This window comes from Bidens hawaiensis, unplaced genomic scaffold (assembly GCF_021521415.1).
Source record: "Bidens hawaiensis isolate Kalapana, Puna unplaced genomic scaffold, B.hawaiensis_p1.1 tig00016189_1, whole genome shotgun sequence".
Taxonomy (NCBI): domain Eukaryota; kingdom Viridiplantae; phylum Streptophyta; class Magnoliopsida; order Asterales; family Asteraceae; genus Bidens; species Bidens hawaiensis.
Window position 1 is genome coordinate 334861 of NW_027492473.1, and position 21301 is coordinate 356161.

The following is a 21301-nucleotide window of genomic DNA, read 5'->3' on the forward strand; positions in this document are numbered from 1 at the left end:
TTGGAACCGGTTCCAACGGTAATATAGCCGTTGGAACCGGTTTTTGGGCCAAACCTATATATAACTTGTTTCCATTACTTGTTTCACCACCAAACTCAAAAACAAACTAAAATACTACTCCTTTAGCAAACCCGTTCCTTTACCCGACCATCCAACAAAATATTATTATGGCACCCATCAAAAAAACTAACAACAAGGCTAAGAAGGGTGTTTTTGTTGCCCCCGTTCCTGTTACGGAGGACCCAAGGGTTGTTATGGAAGAATTGGGATTTGATTGTGGATGACGAAGGTTATCAAAAGGCTCGTTGCAAACTATGTGGTTCAATATTAAAGCAGGATTCCAACTCTACTTTGAGAAAGCACATCGAGAAGCCATATTGCAAGGCGTTGAAAGGGATTGGCACGACCGATCAAATTGACTTGGGTAAAGATGGTACACTATTTCGTTACAACACGACTCAAGTTCAAGATAGAATGGCAAAGTTCGTTATTCAACGAGGTTTGCCGTTTAACCACTTTGATGACCCGGAGTTGACGTCGTTGATTCGCGAAACTCTACAACCGAGATACACACATGTAAGTCGTACTACCTTAAGACGTCATTGTGTCAAGTTGTGGGAGTGTGCTAAAAAAGAGTTAATCGAGTCTTTTCATTCTTTAGAAGCCATGGTTAGTTTAACTACCGATGTTTGGTCGGCACCACACGGGTTGCCCGAATCATACATATGTGTCACCGCTCATTGGGTTGATCCGGTGACATGGCAATTGATGAAACGCACCATCGCTTTTGAAAACTTCCCGTTCCCACATACCGCCGAAAAATTGTTTGAATTACTTGATGAAGTTATAACGACTTACAACTTGAGAAATAAAATATTTTCGATTTCGTTTGACAACGCTTCAAACAATACTAAGGCGGCTGAAAAATTTATCATTAAATATTCACCACCTTGTTTCGGGGATTTTTTTCATGTCCGATGTGTTGCACATATCATCAACTTGGTTGTTCAAGTAGGTCTTGACAATGAACACATTTGTGATGATTTAAAATACTTTAGACTTATGTTACAAGATGTCTTCAAAAGTGGTAAAAGAAGACATCTTGAATATAAGAACTATTGCAAGTCGGTGGAAAGAAAGTATTTGGGGCCGAATTGGGACGTTCCAACCCGTTGGAACTCAACTTGTCATATGTTAAAGTGTGCTTTTGGCCAACGCCAAACTTTACAAGCTTTTCATAACAATCTTGTTGAACAACGCGAGGCCGATATGTTTCCGGAAAGTGTTTGGGTCCAAGTCGGTTATATGTTGGAGTATCTTGACGTGTTCAAAAAGTCAACAACAAAATTATCGGGAGTCTATTACCCTACTAGTTGTTGGGTTTTGCAAGAATTGTACTATATGTCTTGTGTTTTTAAAAGCTTTGCGGAGAAGAACAAACTCTTCGAAAATATTGTTGCGGTGATGAAAGAAAAGTTCATAAAATATTTTGAAATCATACCGCCGGTCTTTACTTGTGCCGCCGCATTAAACCCTATTGGAATGTTAATGGGGTTGAAACAACGATTGAGGAAATATTCGACAACTTAGGTATGCACGAGATTGACCCGAAGTTGTCGACGGAAGCGAAGGACAAGTTCAACAAAAATCTTCAAGACCTTTATGACCACTATTTTCAAATGTACGGTCCAAGCACGAGATCGTCTTTTGTGAAAAAAACAACAAGTGGTAGGCCGTGCAATGACCCACTTATAAACTTGATGAATGGGATTCGTGAATCCGCATCTAAGAGGCAAAGAGGAAACACACAAAGTAGCGAACTTGGTCGATATAGTGGAGCAAACTATGTTGAGGGCGCAACGGTAGACGAAATTCGCAATATTGATTTATTGGCTTGGTGGAAAGGTAAACAAAACGAATTTCCCATTCTATCCGCCATGGCTCGTGATTTGCTTGCCGTACAAGCCTCAACGGTTGCTTCCGAATCGGTTTTTTCTCTTAGTGGGAGGGTGTTATCTATGCGAAGAACAAAACTAACTCCCGAGTCTCTAGAGGTTTGCATTTGCCTAAAGGACCATTTGGATGCGGTGGATCGTGTACAACACAAGTCGAACTTTGAAGACGAAATACCAATAGAGCGTCATATTCATGATGAGGAGGCGGAGGACGGGGTTTCTTCCGATAACGAAGACGAGGGTGAAGAGAATGAAGACGAAGAAGAGTTGTAATTATTTGTTTTGGTAAAATTATTTGTAACTTGTTCGACTAATTATTTGTTTTGGTAAAATTATTTGTTTCGACGAAGAAGAATTGTACTATTGTCTGTCAGTCACGTGTTTGAACGGTCAAACGGTCAAAAACGGTTAAAAAACCCTATTTATAGTTAAAAAACCGGTTCCAACGGTCAAAAACGGCTATATAGCCGTTGGAACCGGTTCCTAACGGCTCTAATTTATAAATTTCAAAAAAAACCGGTGGAACCGGTTTTTACGTAAAAACCGGTTCCGGTTCATACCCTACCCGGTTCTTAAAAGTTCGCATATCTGGGCACCGGTTCGGGTCGGGAACCGAACCGGTTCCTGACTGGAACCGATGTCATTCTCTACCCGGGTTGAAAAAAACCGGTTCCGAACCGGTTCGGGTTTTCAAGGTGTACCCGATTTGTGCAGCTCTAGGCAGGGACCAAGAAAATGACACACAATATGAATTAACTTCAACCATGATAATAACTATTCTAAATAAGGTGGTCCAATATCACAATTGGCCTACAAATATCAACTTGCAAAAACATAGAAGCAATTGACCACTCTCAATATTATACAAAAGTAGCCCATAATTGAATTAAGGTAGAATTGGTTAGTGGGTTTTATAATATAAACACATTCAATGTATTCAAAATGGGCTTCAAGTGCATTTGCCTAAGACCATCCTCTACGGTGAGGGGCTTCGAAGCCCCTCCAACGTGACACGTCAGCACCACGTAAGCACCGGGGGGCATCGAAGCCCACCCCGCTATGATTTAATGCCCCCAAAGGCGCCATCGTTTGTATATATGTGTGTGTATGTATGCATGTGTGTGTGTGAGAGAGGGGGACCCCCAAAGGCGCTCATCGTTTGGACGACCCTTGGGTCCGCGCCCCACCACCAAGGGCGCCCGCCACATCAGCTGACCACGCCCCATAGTGGGTGGTCTAAGTGTTGTTATTTTCAATTTATTTAATAAAAAAAGAATCTAGAATCATAAGTTCATAACCCTTAACCAGTCACCTATTAGCTATAACAACTCATCCAGAGGTCACAATTTCAGCCCATGTCCTCATGAATGAAATTCTTCGGGCTGTGTTGCATCTCCAACTTGCCGAATGAATCGAATCGGCTAAAGCACAGATGTTGTGAATGATTTTAACCTGTAAATTATAATTATGACTAGTTAATATCGAGAGTTTCCCCTTCACTGTAATCACAACTTACAACTATATTATTAGTTTCAGTCTCTTTTACATATTCAAAAACTAAGATGATCATATTTTTCATAATATAGTTTTTGTAACATAACTACTAGCCCATTTGACCACTCACGAAAACGATTCGTCTACTATAGTTTTTGCAACTAGCACATCTATTATTTAAATATAATAATGGACAAAACAGTGATAGGAGGCGAACTTACCCCACATAGCTCATTTGACCACTAACGAAAACGATTCGTCTCATCCTGAGCTTGTTTGCCCCGCTACTTAATCCGCACATCCAACCCCTACTCTCATCCATAGGGCCAGAGACTACAGGGCACCTAAATGCCTCTAGCCAACAATATGTCAAAACTAAGAGACAGAAACCAGCCAATAAACCACAAATGGGTAGGGCTTTTGGGACCGAAAGAGACGTGCCGTGCAATAAATAACAAGAAATCTCATTCTCATAGGGGCCACAAGTGTAACCACTCATTCTCCACTCTAACCAATCAACAACTTTCAAAATTAATTATCCCATAATTATCAGATCATTCTTACGTCAAACCGAATTACCCTACGCAAAAAATGTAGTTAGCAGCCGTGAGTATAACATTAAAGACGAATATCCTTCTTTTGTTTATTGTTAATTCCATTGCTTTTAAATCAATATAAAGACAAAGGGGACCATGAAAACTTCCTATGAGTTTCGCTACATATTTTGGTTTTAAGGCGTCTAAGAGCCGCAGCTTTCTTTCTTTTTCAAGCCATATGTAACAATGACGGGTGAATCCGGCCTCATCTACAACAAGATCTTGTTGATTTTGTTTGCCTCACCCCGATGGCGATATAAAATGCTACCTTTTTGCATTAGGCCCACTTCAAGCAGGCACTGATTTATTCTTTCTTAAAGCCCTTCAGTTTTCCACTTACAGCAAAATACATAAGAAGATTCTCTTGCCAAAATGTGGATATCAGTCAACCTCTTCAGAAAAAAAGATGCAGACAACCTAATCACTAATCACTTCCTAATGTTACTCAGTAATAAACTCATAATATAATACAGACATAGAGCAATAATTTATATATAGATCCTTAAATAATAATAGCATACATAATACATATAATTAAAATACTACACACATAATATACAAATGAAGTAAAACAATCAATTTCAGCAAGCAATCACCGTCTACTTCTAATCCATACAGACATATATTGCACTCTTCCCCAGATTCTACTGTTCTCGTATAATACATAAATTTAGAACACATTTATCTATGATTAATTTATAACAGAAAAAAAAATAAACAAATAAATAAATAAAGAAGATGCAGATTTCATACCTATTCCAGGAACAATTATGATAGGCGCTGCTTTGCAGTTGTGGAAGCAATACTCACTCACACTTCCTTGCAATACACTGAATACATGAAGCAAAAAAGAAAAGGATATAAGTAGACTAAGAGTGGGAAAAAGAATGTGTTACGGGTCAACCCGATCCAACATTGACCCGAATCCCTTACAAACCCACCCATTTAGTCACCTCTAAGAATACCTTTTCATCAAGCTCCGGCCTCTTGTACCCATCACAACTGCTATAGGCTTCACTTTTTCTGCTTCCTTGCAAATTGACTTACCCGCATCTCCTTCCACTATCCGTGTCACTATTTTTACCTGTTTTCAAGTAAAAGTATAAAATTTATTAACAAAGTCAGAAAATTGTCAAATTAGAATCAAGTGCTTTGAGGGTGGAACTAATTACTTGGTTAGAGAAATTAAATAACGTACTAACTCGGTTCATATACAACTCACATAGACACATAGTCTTCATGTAGCAAATTGTCTTATTCCAAAAATCTAAGTAAATTATACATTAGTTAACAACTTATATTTCTTAGTTACCACTAAGCCTTATTATCAGGACATGAGACTCTAATGAGTACAAAACACTCTTTGTTAAACAAAATTTATAATTAGACCCTGGAAATCAAGAACATATAACGTGACATGGGAGAAATTCCTTATATAGCTACAACAAATTTGTAAACCAAATTACCAAAGTCAACAAGAACATATAACCAGGGACATGGTACACTACTAGGTCATCAATATGCAGAATGGTCATTAGAAGTAGGGATGTCAAAGATGTTCTGGGCAAAATTTGTTAACCAGCAACCGGAGATAGAAGCAACGGTGGTGATGATGGCGGTGAGTAGCAGTGAGGTGGAAACGGCATGCCCATGTTGGTGGCGATGGAGTGATGACAACAACGATGGAGTAAGTAGTGGAGACAACAATGGTCATGGAGTTGTTAACCCATTTGGACTCTTTTTAAAGTTTTATAAAATCACCCGTTTTGACAGTTTGCCCCCATCACACCCTCTTCATACCCTATCAATAGCTTATGCTATGAGTGGAACTATACAGGGTATGTATGTTTGTTTGTTACCCATTTTAACAGTTGACTAATTTGAGCAGACCCAAATTGACTCGTTGACTAATTTGAGGTCGCCCAAATCAACCCAATATTCAAAGAATGTGTCACGATTGCCACCTCTAGTAAAGAGTCTTATTCAGAAACATTGTGTTCAAAATAATCTACAGTGGAGCAGGCTATGAAAGAATAGACAGGTTCACTACTTCACTTGAAAAGAAGCAGCCGTATTCAGGGTTTAAGAAGAGAATGATGGGAGCACTATTGTTATTTGAAGAAAATGCCATCCCTCTTACATTATAATTTTGTTGTATCATGATAACATGTTGATAGCAAAAGCAAACATGAAAAAAAAATCAACAGAATAAAGAGGCAATTATCACAGTATCTTGAAAAAAGACCTTTTGGGGCTGCAAGGAAGACACTTGACATGTGCGTCACCATAGAAAGAGCATAAGGTACTTTAAAGCTATCTCATGAAAAGTAAAATGGGAAAGTACTTGAGAACTTAGAAGATGCATGTCAAATTTCAGGCATGAGCCATGAAGAAGCATTAGGAGGCAGTTAAGTGGTTGTTACATTACTTGAAACTTGAAAGGAAAAGGAAACTCTAAAGTAGCATTATATTACAGACAAAAAAAAAGTTATCTTTGAAGGTTTCATTGATGCAGATTTGGGTGGTTATTGCAGAAGCAAGCGAAGTGCTTATTCCATTAAAAGTTTCCTATCAGAGTTAGGCAGAGAACAAAATAACAGTGTTTAATTATGACAAGTTGACAAGTAAAGTGCAACAGCCAACAAGATAACAAAGTTTCCTATCACACGTTTTCGTTTTCCCAACATTGATCACATTACACACTGTGTGAGGCACATAGTTCTATTAAAATGCACGCATATAAAACGTACATATGTGCCTCTGTATTCATTGTCTTTAGTAAAAAAATGCAATAAAGTCCATAAAATAGATCACATAGATTAAAAATAGACGGAATTGGCTTAAACTCTAGCCACGTACTTCAGAACTCCAAGGTTTGCAACAGGATAGTGTTCCAAGTCCCGAATCGATATGAAACACCAAAGAAAAACATGAACAAGAATTTACTGGATAATTCCTAGTATTATTATAAAAAAATTAAAACTCAAAAACCTTGATTACAACTCTCCTATGAATAGCCCTAGCTTACTAAACATATATTTATAGACTCATCCAAACCTGTTGAGCAAAGAAACTAAAAAAACGCAAATTACCCCCCATAAACTCTAAATCCACCTGTTATTACAGTTAAACAGACCCCGGCCCACCAACTTGTGAAGCATCAGGTAATTATACAGGACATATGGCCAACAGGTATCACATTTAAGCCTTGGAAAATACAGCTAGATAAAAGAGTGATTGTCAACTATTAATTTGTTATAACATTATATAAAAAGTATTTTTGGTTCACCAGAAGCTCATGAAGATCAAATTAAATAGAGAAAAAGCAGAATCATCTTGAGCATAAATAAAAAAAATAAATAAATAACTGACCTTAGAAACCTTCAAAGCCTCAGCAGATAGTTTATCCATGAGCGTCTGTGATGCATCACAAACAATATTGTTTTTTAAACCTAATTACAACGGAACCAGACCCGGCTATAAGGGAGGGCCGGGTGGTCGACGGACCCGGCCCGACACCTCGATAGGCCCGGATTTTATTTAAAAAAAAATTATATATATATTTTAATAAAAAACAATATCTATATATAATGTTTAAACTTAATATCACAACCGCTAGCTTGGTTTAGTGGTAAAGGGGTTGACTTTCAACCAAAACATTGTGGGTTCTAACCTCACTTGAGTCATTTTTACTATATTTTTATATAAAACCCTTTTTTACACGACCAAATCAAGCCCAAAAAATTAAGGCTTTTTAAAAAAATTAAATTGTAAACCCAACAAGATACCCCTTTTTTTTATTAAGACCCAAAAATTTTTTTTTGCCTTCGACACCAAAATTTTTAACCGTTCTCGGAACCGAGCCTGAACGGAACACGTATAAAATATATTATTATTATTATTATCTGAATAATAATAAAAATTATAATAACAGTGATCAATTGGTGCAGTATATTATTCAGCTTGAACGGAACATACTGGAGACAGAGTGCAGAAGATGAACGGTGTCACCGGGGCGGCAGAAGTGAAGGAGTGCCCAGTCGAAGGCGTGTTTGGATTTGGGGCCGTGATCGACGGCGATTAGGATTTCACGGCCGTCCGTGGAGTCCTTCTGCGTCCAGCTGTAGTCTTCTTCTTCGTTCAGAGTTTGCATTCGGAAACTCATTCTGTTGGTTTGGTACTTTGGTTGGATCTGTAGAGAAAGCGTGTTGGGTGGGTTTAGTTATATTTATATGACAGCACAACAGCCACATTGACTAACTGTAACTAGTTTATTCATTAATTTTGACCAACTGTGACTTGGTGACACCCCTAATTTTTATTTAAGATTCATATATGGTGCATGTGGTTTATAAATAATAAAAATTAAGGATCTTTGGATTCTCTAACACTAGACCACGTGGAGTCAATTCTATTCTTATCCTTTTGTAGTTGTTTAAAAGGAAGGTTAATGTCAAGGAACGTTTTTGACTTTCGAGTCATTTATATTTGACTTAAAAAGACACGGTTATTTTATGATTGAGTTTGAAAACAACTTATTAAAAAGTGTGTGGCAATAACAATAGTCTTTTTCTACTTTAATTTTTTGATAAGACTAAAAAGTTTTGTAAGACGCATAATCGTTTTTAAAATCCATCACGTCATATTTTTTGTGTTTAGAAAGCAATTGAGGAGTACATGTGAGGGTCAAGATTTCAAATATATGTAATTGTATTTAAAAGAAATTAAAATGTTAATTATATTAAAAACAACAAATAAAACTCACGTTACCACTCCACATTAACATAACAAAATATATATAATTTTTTTAATTGAAACAAAAACAAAACATTTAAAACATATAATTTAATAAAATATAAAATTTAAGTTACTTAATTGAAACATTTATTAAACTTAAATGACTTAATTAAAACACATTTGAAACTTAGTTATTATTCTACAAAATTACTATTTTTATGGGAAAATTTTTCAAAATAGTCAGTTTTGACCAACTTTTTTCAATTCTAGTCAGAGACCAAAACAAATTTCCAAACTAGCCATATTTTCCAGTTTGATCCAACAAAAGCACAAAGTGATCCGACGGAATTTTTAACCGGTCACGACGCACCATGTAGCCTCATATTTGGTCAGATCCGACATTTTAAGCTTTTGGCCGACCGATTAGCCGGGCAAACTGTCGGAGGAAAAGACAGTCGAATCCAACGGTTCAGTTCATGCTTCCATCGGATCCGAATGTTTAATTTGTCCGATGAATCCTAAATTTTTCAATTCGGGTGTTTTTTATTTTGAATTATATAGTGAAATTGAATACTATGGTTGTGTTCTTCTCGAGAAACCAAACGATTTACACTATTAAATTGCTTGATTTTGTGAAGAAATAAGAAAGATAGAGGTTTAGGGTTTGAGAGGTAGAAGATGAAAATTCAGTCGGATCCGACGAAATTTTAATAAATTCGGTCGGATCCACTAAAACATTGACAGGTGGCGCAATTTTAAAATTTCAAAAATTCAGTTGGATAAGAAACGGTTTTAGTCGAATCCGATGGAATTTTTTGACTAGTTTAAGTATTTTATTTGGTCTTGGGATATTTATGAAACACCATGGTTAAAAATAACTATTTTGAAAAATTTCCCTTTTTTAATGATTTTACGTGTCTAAAATTATATATAACCATTTTAGCTTTATGTAAATTGTTAATAGTATCTAGACATACCAAGATATTTATCTATCTGGATTACTTTATCAATCCCTAAGCAACCATAATTACACACCACCTCAGCTCGCCGCCGTAGACGTCAGTCAGAAATGGCAGACTCACCGGAACCAAATAACACAAAATCCAGCATACTAATAATCGGCGTAACCGGCAGATTAGGTTTCGAACTCGCCAAAGCTAGTCTCGAAGCATCTCACCCTACATTTTGCGTCGTCAGATCCTCCACCTTCTCCGACGCCGCCAAGTCCCGGAAGCTTCAAATTCTGACCGATTCCGGTGCAATTGTTGTCCACGTAAGCTCCACCACCACCGTCAGTCGATGCTGAGGTGTTTGAATGTGAAATTGTAATGATAATTTGATTTGTAGGGTTCGTTGCATGATGAAGGTAGTCTTGTTGAGGCGTTGAAGCAGGTGAAAGTTGTGATATGCGCTGTGAATTCGAGACAAGTACTTGATCAGAAGCCTCTAGTTTCGGCTATTAAGAAAGCTGGATGCATTCAGGTCTTATTATATTTTCATTTATATTGTTTATGTTGTGAATTCATGTATTTAATATAAGAAACTAGAGGCTTCTGATCAAGTACTTTTTATTAAGTTTGCTACGTGTCATAGTTTCATTGCACCTTCGATTTCTCTCTCTTCCGCATTAAATTCATCGCATTAATTGCGATTAGTATATAAAGGGGGAGAGGGTTCTTTGTAATCCACACTTTCACTCTTCTCTTCATCTTCAAAACGATTTCCGGCGAATACTCATCTTTTCAGTCGAGCATTCCCTTGAAATCGTTTTCTTCTTTCTGCAAGATGTCTTCACGTGATCTCGAATCTACAGCCGATGACAAGAGTACTGCTGGCGAGTGCCAGTGTGCTCTGCCTGTCGATCTGTATCAGTACATCGTCAGGAAGTTCATGCTCGAGTCTCTCGAGCCTGAGTTTCCTGAACCCCACCAGACGGTGTATGATGCCCCCAGAGGCAAGATCGGGGTTTATGCTGCATTCTTTGTCTATGGGAATCTTAGGTTCCCATTGACAAAGTTTGTTTACCGTGTCCTTGAGAGACACGGTGTGCACCTGACCGAGGTGCATCCGATGGCGATTGCCAAGGTTCGCCACTTCGAGTGGGTGTGCCGGATTCTGGGCATTGAGCCCTATGTCGACCGCCTGATGACCTTCTACACTTGGAGGTGCATCCAGGGGTGGTATACCCTGATAACCCGGATTAAGGGTTTGAAGATTTGCGCAACCGAGCGCAGTCTTCGCTCGTGGAAGCGGGAGTTCTTCTACATTTCCGCTCGCGCCATCCCCCTTGCCATGAAATTCAAGAATGGGCAAGCACTTCCCAGCCTTCACGCCTCCAACTATCAGGAAGCGGAATGGTTTTCGAAGATATCCCGAGTCCAATCTCCGGTTTACCGGTTTGCGGAGTCCGGGATGGTGATGTTGGGGATGAGCCGGGTGTGGAAGGATGCGGATGCGCAAAAGATCCCAATCGTCCTTGAATACGGTTCGAACTCTGTTCCTTACGGTATGCTTTGTTTCTTTTTGTTGATTTAGAATTTCTTCTAACTTCTTTCCTGTTTATTTCAGAGGGGAACGACTTGCAGTCGCTCATGTACCCGCGGGAGGCTGACGGTCCCGCTCGGATGGGTACTCGCGCTCTAGACGAGAACGAGTTGCCCATCCTAGAACAAACGGCGGATCGGTTCGTGGAGGTCTATCCGCTAGGCCACGAGATCCTTAGCGCCAGGCGGCCAGGTAAGGCGCTATTCGACCCTCGACCCCTCAATGTTGAAACCTCTGCTGGAATTCCTCTAATCGTATGTTCTGATGAGGAATCCGCAGATGGTCCTCCGTTGGTGCGGAAGAAGAAGGCTGTCGGAGGGAAGGGGAAGGAGAAGGTGGCCTCCACTGCCGATCCGGTGCCTCGGTCTGACTCGGAGACCGAGAGCGAAGAGGTGGCGGGGAATCCCGGTGGTGATAAGACCACCATTCCGGAGGCTGTGACAACTGTCACCGGAGAGCCCAGGATGACAATGGTGAGCGGCGTGAAGAGGCCGGCTCCATCGGGTTCATCCCCGCCTGTCCGTACATTTAGGCTCAAGAAAACCCGTAAGTACAAACTTCCTTTATCTTTAACTTCATAGCTTAATATCATTAACACTTATCTTCTTTGTGCAGGCGTGGATGTTGACGCATTCCAGGGTGGAGCGCAGAGTATCCTTCCGCCCATGACGGTAGGCTTGGTCAGCCTACCTGAGGCGACGACCCAGGCGCCTGCGCCTGCTTCCGCTGGTTCAGTTGCTCACTCCTTTGAGCCGACTGTTCCAGCTGTGATGACGTCACCGCCGGCCGTCAGTGCGATATTTACCGCATCTTTTACTGAGCCGGCGGTTACTTTTGCTGCGGATTCCGCGGCGGCGACCGCGGCGGCTTCTACCATGCCTCCGTCATCGGCAACGACGGCCGATCCGTCAGGTATGCATGGGGCTTTTCGCCAACCTCTGCCTCCTTCCCATCTGCCTGACCTCTTGGATGGATTTCCCTTGGGTTCAGGTGATGGGTTTGGCGGCTATCGGCCTGTTATTGACCCTACAGGTGCGTAGGGTTCTTTTGGCCTATTTTATATATTTTTATCATCTTTTCCTAACTGCTTTATGTTTTTTGCAGTGTCGGATTCCAATGAAGTGTATGTTCCACGATGGAACATCCGCCGAGGAACAACCCTTCGCACCCCTGTGGAGTGCGTGGAGTGGGCTCGTCACGCTGCTCCCAGTGGTGCGTTGGGGGAAGCCATGGCTAGCTACCAGGAGGGTAGGCTAACCAATGAGCTTCGGGTTCTCCTGGCCCGGATGCAGCCGCGCGTCGAGCTGCTTTGTCGTGAAAACAACAAGTTAAAAGCAGCTCGCATTAAAGAAGTAGCTCAGGCGCGGGCTGTCCGGGAGGAGAACCAAAGGCTTACCGCAGCTGCTGCGGAAAAGGAGAAGGCCTTCAAGGCCCTCGAGGTTGAAGTTCAGGCCCGGCTCGAGGCCCGTTCCAAGGCTGCCCAAGCTGTTAATGAACAGCTTCGGCTGGCTAAGGAAACTGCAAGGAACGCAACCGAGAGGGCCACCAAGGCTGAAGCTGTTGCTGAGCCTCTACGTGTGGAGAATGAAGAGCTTAAAGCCAAATTAGAGGCTCTCCAGCAGGCTCATGATGCCTTGGCGATGGAAGACGCCAAAAAGCTCCAGGAGATCTTGGACCAGAGGGGGGTGCTTGACCATACTGAGCGGAAGCTAAAGGGCGTCGAAGAGGCTGCGGCTAAAGAAGTGTTGCTTGCCAACCTCAACAAGAGTGAAGCCGAACGCGCCCGTAACGAAGCTCAAGCTGCCCTCCAAGAAGCTCTGGTTACCAAGGAATGGCTTCTTCGAGAAGCGTTGTCTCAGGTATGCTTTTCATGTCTTTACGCTTTTCTTTGTAAATAGAAAAGGTTCTGATACTTGTATATTTTCTTGTAGGTTGTGCATCGGGTCTTCTCAGAGACGTCTTATGATGATGCTATGAGCGCAGCCCTCAACGCTTCTCATGAGGATGGGGAAAAGGCCGGCTTCCTGCTTGGTCTAGGGTTCGTTGAGAAAGGCATCCCGCCTTCCAACTTCCCTTTGTATAATGTTGATACTGAAGCTGTTTACGACCAAGCAGTGAATCAGTATGCCGCCTTCCCGCATCCGGTGGTGGAGAAGGTGAACCAAGTTGCTGCTGCTGATGATGGGCTAGCTATCCTTAAAGTTTTCCTTGAACTGCCACGATCTACTGATGGTGCTGGTCCAAGTGGAAGTGGCCCTGAAGCTTGATCCTGAAGATCCCTTCCCACTGCTAGGATAGATTTAGCTTGTATAGATTTATTTTCTTGTAGGCGGGTAGTTACCCGGCCATTCTTGTAATGAATCATTGTGAAATATAAATCTTTGTGCGGGTAAGACCGCTACTTTCTCTGGATTCCTTGCTTTATAAACGTTATATGACTTGCATACTTTAGTTTAAATTAGCAATTTTCCAAGTGTAGAATAAGTTAACCTTTGAACGTGGTAGATAATAGGTTGAAGTTTTGCTTCCTCTTTCGTGATTGTGCGGGTAGGACCGTCACTTACACTTAGTAGGATGGCTAAACTTTACCTACATCTGACCTGCGTGGAGGTTTTCCTCATCTTTTTTGAAATTTCTAAGTGTTTAGGATAAGTTAACCTTTGAACGTGGTAGATAATAGGTTGAAGTTTTGCTTCCTCTTTCGTGATTGTGCGGGTAGGACCGTCACTTGCACTTAGTAGGATGGCTAAACTTTACCTACATCTGACCTGCGTGGAGGTTTTCCTCATCTTTTTTGAAATTTCTAAGTGTTTAGGATAAGTTAACCTTTGAACGTGGTAGATAATAGGTTGAAGTTTTGCTTCCTCTTTCGTGATTGTGCGGGTAGGACCGTCACTTGCACTTAGTAGGATGGCTAAACTTTACCTATATCTGACCTGCGTGTAGGTTTTCCTTATCCTTTTGTTAGAAATTCTGTTTTGAATAAGTTAACCGTTCGACGCGCGGTTGTCAATAGGTTAGTGTTCAGTTTCCTCTCATGATTCATGCGGATAGACCGGCACTTTCATTTAGTAGGATGACTGAACTTTTCCCCTTCAACTGACCTGCGTGAAGGTTTGCCGTTTTTTGGGTTTATGCGGGTTTTGCCGCCTTCCCCACGCAACGACTTTCCACGTAATTATGCGGTGAAAACCGGCATATCCGTGTTGAATAAATTAACCGTTCGACGCGCGGTTGTTAATAGGTTAGTGTTCAGTTTCCTCTATCATGATTCATGCGGATAGACCGGCACTTTCATTTAGTAGGATGACTGAACTTTTCCCCTTCAACTGACCTGCGTGAAGGTTTGCCGTTTTTTGGGTTTATGCGGGTTTTGCCGCCTTCCCCATGCAACGACTTTCACACTTATGTATGCGGTGAAAACCGGCATCAGTGTTGATAGTTCATAAAGTATAAATGTAAAATCATCAGCGTCGATGTTCTAAGGAGAATCATTTCCATTAGAAGTGGCTCTGGGCCTTTTCTTTACAAATTTGGAATTGATCTACATGCAAACTGTGTAATTGAGCTCCCTTCCATGTTGTTGGGATGGGAGTACCATCGAGCCGATATGCACCTGGTTCGGGATCTCGTTGTTTGCGCAGTATGTAGTCTCCAACATTGAAGCTGCAATTAAATTCGTGTTTTCCCCAACTGGGGTTCTACACGCATCAGCCTACTCAGCGTTCATTGCGCCACGAGGTGCGCGAGTGTCCCATCTCTGACAAATGCTTCGACCATGTCTTTTACGTCTGTGCATTCTTCAGTGTTGTGGCCTTTTGTCCTGTGAAAGTCGCAGTATTTGCTCCGATCAGCATTGGGACGATGTCGGATTATTGGAGCCTTTGGCCATGGGAGCTCCTCAGTGGCGAATATCTCGGTGACGCTTTTGGTGAGTGGCGTCCATCTGGAGTTCTGGTTCGACCGTACGTTGTCCCTTCCGCCTAACCGATGTTGCAAGCCGGATGAGGTGTCAAAGTTTACCCTTGACTGCCAAATGCCTAGCTTCCGCTTTTTGTTTAATCGGGCGGTAAGTACGTTGTCTTCTCTTGTTTTCTGGGTGTAGAGGTTTGTGCTCTGTGGGAGATCTCTACCCAGTTGCCTCTCAGTTTCCGCAAAGCGTTTTGCTGCTGTCATGATGGCATCCCATGTGGATGGCATGCCATCTTTACCCGTTAAGGTGCGGATGAGCTCTGGGTCGTTCGCGCCCTGAATAAAAGTAGCGCGAACAAGATCTTCGCTAATGTTACCCAGACTTAGCTTCTTTGAGTTGAAGCGAGTGATGAAGTCTGGCAAAGATTCATCTTCCTCTCGAATGCATTTGAGGATTGTCCATTGCTCCTCGGTATACTTTCGTTGTTGGCTGAAGTGTTGGCTAAACTTCTGTTGGAAGTCTGCCCAATCGTAGATGTGGTTGACCGGTAGACGATCGAACCACGCTCTAGCTGGCCCAACAAGCGTCATTTGGAACATGTAACACCACGTAGGTTCCGTCCAATTGCTGACGGTTGCCCCCGCTATGAATCTGTTCAAATGATCATCTGGGTCAGATATACCATCATATGTGCCTATGTTGGACATTTGTTTGGCACTTTTTGGGGCAATTGCTTCCGCAATGTCCCTTGCAAATTTGGACGTTCCCGCATTTGCAACAGTTGGTCTAAATGTTTTGGAGAAGTCACGTGGGCTTCCACCTGTGTTTTTTGGTTTGAAGGCTTCTCCAAAACGCCTTCTCGGTTGGGAGTCCGTTTCCTTACGCTTCCCTTTTGCCCTATGGCGAGGGTTCGCGTCGGTGTCGGATTCCTCCGAGTCATCGTCCAAGTATTCTTCGAATTCGTCAGCCTGTTGGACGGAACGCAAGCGTTCGTCCAACTCAGCTTGGAATTCCTTCTGACGTGCCTCCGCCCATGCCTTAACTTCATCGAGTGTTTGGCGGGGGAGTCTTGTTCGTTTCTCTAACTGGGTATCGGTGAATCCCAGTGAGCGATTATTTACTGCACTTGCCCCAGCTTGGGTAACTGGGGTAGTGTTCGTAAAATTTACTTCACTTGCCCCGGCTTGGGTAACCGGGGTAGTGTTTGTAAAGACTGTGTAGCCGGTATTCCCCCAGTAGCTGGGGTTGTGGTTACCGGAATTTCTTTAACCATATTTCCAGAAGTTTGAAAAAACTGAAAAGAAATGAAGTTCTAGCTTTATGCACGGATGGCGCCAATGAAGAAACACTAACCGGACCCCGGGCAGATTACGGGTAACCTGGGGGTTAGATAGATGTTTCCCACGAGGGGTTAGACCCGGTAAAGATGGTTCTTCTGATAACCTGCAAAACAGACACCGTGAGCTTGTCACTGAGAAGGGGGGGGGGGGTTCCTCCTTGTGACCATCCTCCGGCGTGAGAATCAGACTAGATTGCTCTTTAAATATAAATGTATATTAAGAGATTGCTAGAGCAGATATCAGGTATAATATGATGATAATGTGATAAGATATGATAAGATGAGATGATAATACCATTTGGGGTATTTATAGCCGAAGGTAGGTTTCCAAGGAGGTGTGGCCGGCTGAATAGTATTCCTGTTCCACCAACAGTGGCCTACGCACGTGCCCTGCTGGTAGTTGGTGGGTAGGCAGCGGCTGATAGTGACCAGGCCTGCTGTGTACTATTCCTTTTCCACCAACTGCCGGCTATGCACGTGGTATGACAGGAGTTGGTGAGTAGGCAGCGGCTAATAGTGACATACAGTACAGGAGCATGCTGCTCGCCATACTGTTGTCAATAAGCTGTCGTATCTTTAGTCAGATCTTTTGCCCATACCTCGTCAGGTACAGTACATAAGATCTTCCCGTATCGTACGGACTGGCTTATGGGCGGGAGTATTCCCCCTCCCGCCTTTGTGCGGGATTGTTCCCGGCTTTGCTCATTCCTTCAGGTGACACTGAGTGATTGAGAGCTAAGTGCCTTGTGCGTGTAGCCTTGCTGCGCGGGTGGCCTTCCCTGATGGCTTGTATCCGCAGCTGCGGGAACAGGCAGAGTCCTTCACCATTGGGAGGCATTTCCTGCGGGAACAGCTTGCGTACTGCGCGTAAGGACGTCACGTCTCTGAGCATGGTTGGTCCTGCGGATCCAGTTGGTTTCTGCGCAGACGTCCCTCTTCAAGGTGAGTCTTGCGGGTCCAACTGGGCTCTGCTGGGACCTACCTCTTCAATGATCAAATATATTTTATTCTTAACATGAAAACTGTGAAAACCAATATGCTGTTATTATTAGGTTTATTTTTATAGGTGTTTGCTATTATTTTTTGTTCGTATTCGCTAATTTTCGATTATGAGATGTTATAAGTATTTGCAGATTGATATTTTGTTGTTATTATTAGATTTTTTCTTTTGCTGTTATAAGTATTTGCTGTCATTATTTTGTTCTTGATTTTGATTCTTTTGTTGCAATTTTTAGGTTTTTTTCTTTGTTATTATAAATCATTGTTTATGTAGATTGGTATTGTAGTTGGTATTGTTTCTTACGTTCTCATTTTTTATAAATCAGTATTATTTTCTACGTTCTCATGTTAAGATTAAAATGTACATGAACCTTCCCCTTTAATATAATTTGACCATTGTTCTGAAAAGGGCAAATAATAATACTAATAATAAAATAGCAACCTACTTTCTGTTTTCTTACATTGTTTTAAGTTTGGAGAATAAATGTTTTCATTTTTTCAAATATGTATTAAGGATTAAGGATATACCTAAATCAACTAATTTATATCCATATTCACTATAGTGACTTGTGTAAAATGCATCAACCCGAACCCAAATAAACTTACAATTGTGTAACATGAACACGACATGTAAACATGCTTACATGTTGTAATAAGATGTAAACGGGTCATATACGGGTTGGCGATTTGACCATATAGAGGTTATTTTTTTTACTTTAATTTTAAACAGGTTGACAGATCGACCATATAAAGTTACTGTTTTTATTCCATATTTAATCAGGTTGACGGGTCGACTTGTTCCAATTAAAAAAGGTCAACCTAAACGTGACGTTTTTATTAAACATGTTAGACATGATAACCCAAAACATTGTTATTTTGTTTAGTGTTTTAATTATGTTGGGAACTGTCGCACCTAATGATAGCCACTTGTTACTAACAGTTTATATTATTGTTGTAGAGATTTATTCCTTCAGAATTTGGATTAGATCCGGATAAAACTCATATAACCGAAATGGATCAAGGGTTCTATTCAAGGAAATCTGAAATTAGACGACTTGTAGAAGCCGAGGGCATTCCTCACACATACGTTTCTTGCAACTTTTTCATGAGTTATTTGATTCCTTCTTTAGTTCAACCGGGCCTCAAGTCCCCTCCAAGGGATAAAGTCACCATATTTGGAGATGGAAATGTCAAAGGTATGTCTTTGGTCTCATTTTTCCTTGCAAATTAGAGGTGACAATTTCAGTACATTAACTTATAAACGGTAGCTAAAAAGGAAACTCATCAAATGAGTTGAAGGGGTCAAATCAAATCGCAACTCACTCAAAACTGTTTCTTTTGCCACATGCATGTTAACTTGCTTACAGTTTTTTAATAAGATATAATGCATAAGTTATTGGGGTAACTTTACGCAATAGTAACCAAGTTTCCCAAAAGTCACTTTTTGTTCCTCTAAGGTTACTCAATTTTCAGTTGGTATTACAATCTTGTGAAATTGTGTTATAAATGTTTACCTTTCTAAAATTAAGTGAGGCAATGAAACACATATGAATCTTGGTTACTATTTAGTGATTATTTTATCTTTTTCAATTTTCAATTTGACTTAGATTGAATACTTATGAAAGTTGGTTATTGTTTTGTGAGTTTTTCCTTTACTGTTACCTCCTACTTCAAATAAATTTGGAAAAAGAATCACTAAATAATAACTAGGATTCATATATGTTCCATTTAGGTCACTTTTTTATTTTTATTTTTTTTAAATCACAGGATTAGAATAGTTATTTTTTTTAAATCACAGGACTGTAAGTGGAACACTTGAAAAACTTGGTCACTATTGGGTGAAGTATTCCCTTAGTTTTAGTTAGTGATTTGTATTAAAATTTAAATAGTTGAACAAGAAAGGTTTACTAATTACTATAGTCAGACCCTTCAGCCAAATATCTATTAATAGGGGTGTCAAATGCTGTCATTTTAAGTAGTTTAAACTTGAAGTTTGTCACTTGTAGAGTATTTTTAGTGCATGTAGAAACAACACCTAGTTGAAAAGTTGTGGTTTATCATTGTCTATATTTCATGAATTAAACATATAAAAGAATTACACCCGTATTTTTATTAAATCTGTAGGTGTTTTCATAAAGGAAAGAGACGTTGCTGCATTCACAATTAGTACAGTGGATGACCCGCGCACTCTTAATAAGGTTTTATATTTGAGACCACCAGGAAACGTATACTCCATGAACGAGTTAGTTGAGATATGGGAACAGAAGATCGGGAAGAAGCTTGAGAAGATTTATGTTTCTGAAGAAGAACTTCTTACGAAGATTAAAGGTAATGCGATTCAAAAGAAGTTTATGCATGCTTTATGGGATTTAAAAGATTGTATGTAACCGAAAGTGTTGTGTTTTGTTTTTAGAAACGCCTTATCCAGAGAACATGGAAATGGTTTTCATATACGCGGCGTTTGTGAAAGGGTTTCAGACATGTTTTGAAGTGGAGGCAGCTGGTGGTGTTGAAGGGTCAGTGTTGTATCCGGAGTTGAGATATACTACTATAACCACCTATTTAGACACCCTATTATGATTATGATTCTGTTAATTTTAAGTGTCAGGTGGATTCTTAATATCAAAACATTGGGTCTTGAGCTTGAATACCATAGTTTTAAAACCCACCATTTGTTTGTTTATTCATGAACTAATGTATTGTATTGTTATCATTAGTGCTAATTCTGGCACGCAATTATAAATGCAAATTTTCTATTGAGGATAAGAAATAAGAATATGCGATGAAAATCTTACTTATAAGAGCATTCAAAATAGCATGTTTTTGAGGAGTTGTTTTTTTTTTCTGTCATTAGTTTTTGTCTATTGTGGGAGTCATTTGTAGTGCTTACTTTTCAAAGATGTTCTTAGACAAAAACCGGAAAAAAAGAGCGATTTGTGCATGTGGTGGGGGATGTTTTTAGGATTTCTTATTAGGTGAGTTTTGGATGGTTTTAAAGTATGGTATTTTGATGATGTGACAGTCGACTATAAATGTTTTTTTTTATGTTTTCGTGGCTCCTTATTGTTGATGCTCTAAGTGATTGTTCACGATCTATCGTTCTAATCTCCTAGGCTTAAAGCTATGAAAAATGACAACACTTTGATAAATCCATACACATGCCTTAAAACGTCCTTGTCATGATCTCCAGACGTTTTGTATATGCTTTAAAGTTACACATGTTTGCCTTAAATAGATTTAATCCAATTAAACAATATTTCATAGAACTCTGAAAGATACGTTTAAAAAATTAAAACAATAAAATATATTGTGACAGTCATTTTCAAATTAACACGACCGAGACATATTTGAAGTGACATGCACAATGTACTTGTCAGAATTTACGGAAGTGTACTTTTATTAATATTCATTCGAATCACTATTCATCCAGAAACTTAGTTGATTGTTTTAACTTACACCAGAACTATCAAGGATATACAAAGAGAAATTATGTATCATAAGTTGTTAAGATCAATATCATGTTATAATGTATCATCACAAATATAAAGAAACCAACTTCCATTTGTTAGATTTTAAATTGTAAAAAAAAAAAAAAAAACGAAAACCTATCTTGATATCCATCAAACAAAATTATCTCACAACCAAAATTTCAAATAAAGAATAATCTCCATGACTCAAAACCAAAACCATACCTTCGTTTACTTACAGCTTCACTTTCTTCCTG

At 40.2% G+C, this 21301-nt stretch overlaps 2 protein-coding genes across 2 annotated transcripts; one reads left to right on the forward strand and one right to left on the reverse strand.

Annotated features, from left to right (window-relative positions):
- Nucleotides 1-3387: 3387 nt before the first annotated feature.
- On the reverse strand, nt 3388-8284 carry LOC143550814 (universal stress protein PHOS32-like). The gene is made up of 5 exons (XM_077041400.1): nt 8024-8284; nt 7418-7497; nt 5011-5129; nt 4799-4875; nt 3388-3407 (listed from the first exon to the last, which is right to left on the reverse strand). The coding sequence occupies exons 1-5, from the start codon at nt 8208-8210 to the stop codon at nt 3403-3405; spliced, it is 468 nt and encodes a 155-aa protein (XP_076897515.1). The 5' UTR covers nt 8211-8284; the 3' UTR covers nt 3388-3402.
- Nucleotides 8285-9743: 1459 nt separating this feature from the next.
- LOC143550815 (putative pinoresinol-lariciresinol reductase 3) lies at nt 9744-20323 on the forward strand. Its single transcript, XM_077041401.1, has 5 exons — nt 9744-10055; nt 10130-10264; nt 18536-18773; nt 19702-19905; nt 19991-20323. Exons 1-5 carry the CDS (start codon nt 9852-9854, stop codon nt 20155-20157), a joined length of 948 nt encoding a protein of 315 aa, XP_076897516.1. The 5' UTR covers nt 9744-9851; the 3' UTR covers nt 20158-20323.
- Nucleotides 20324-21301: the final 978 nt, after the last annotated feature.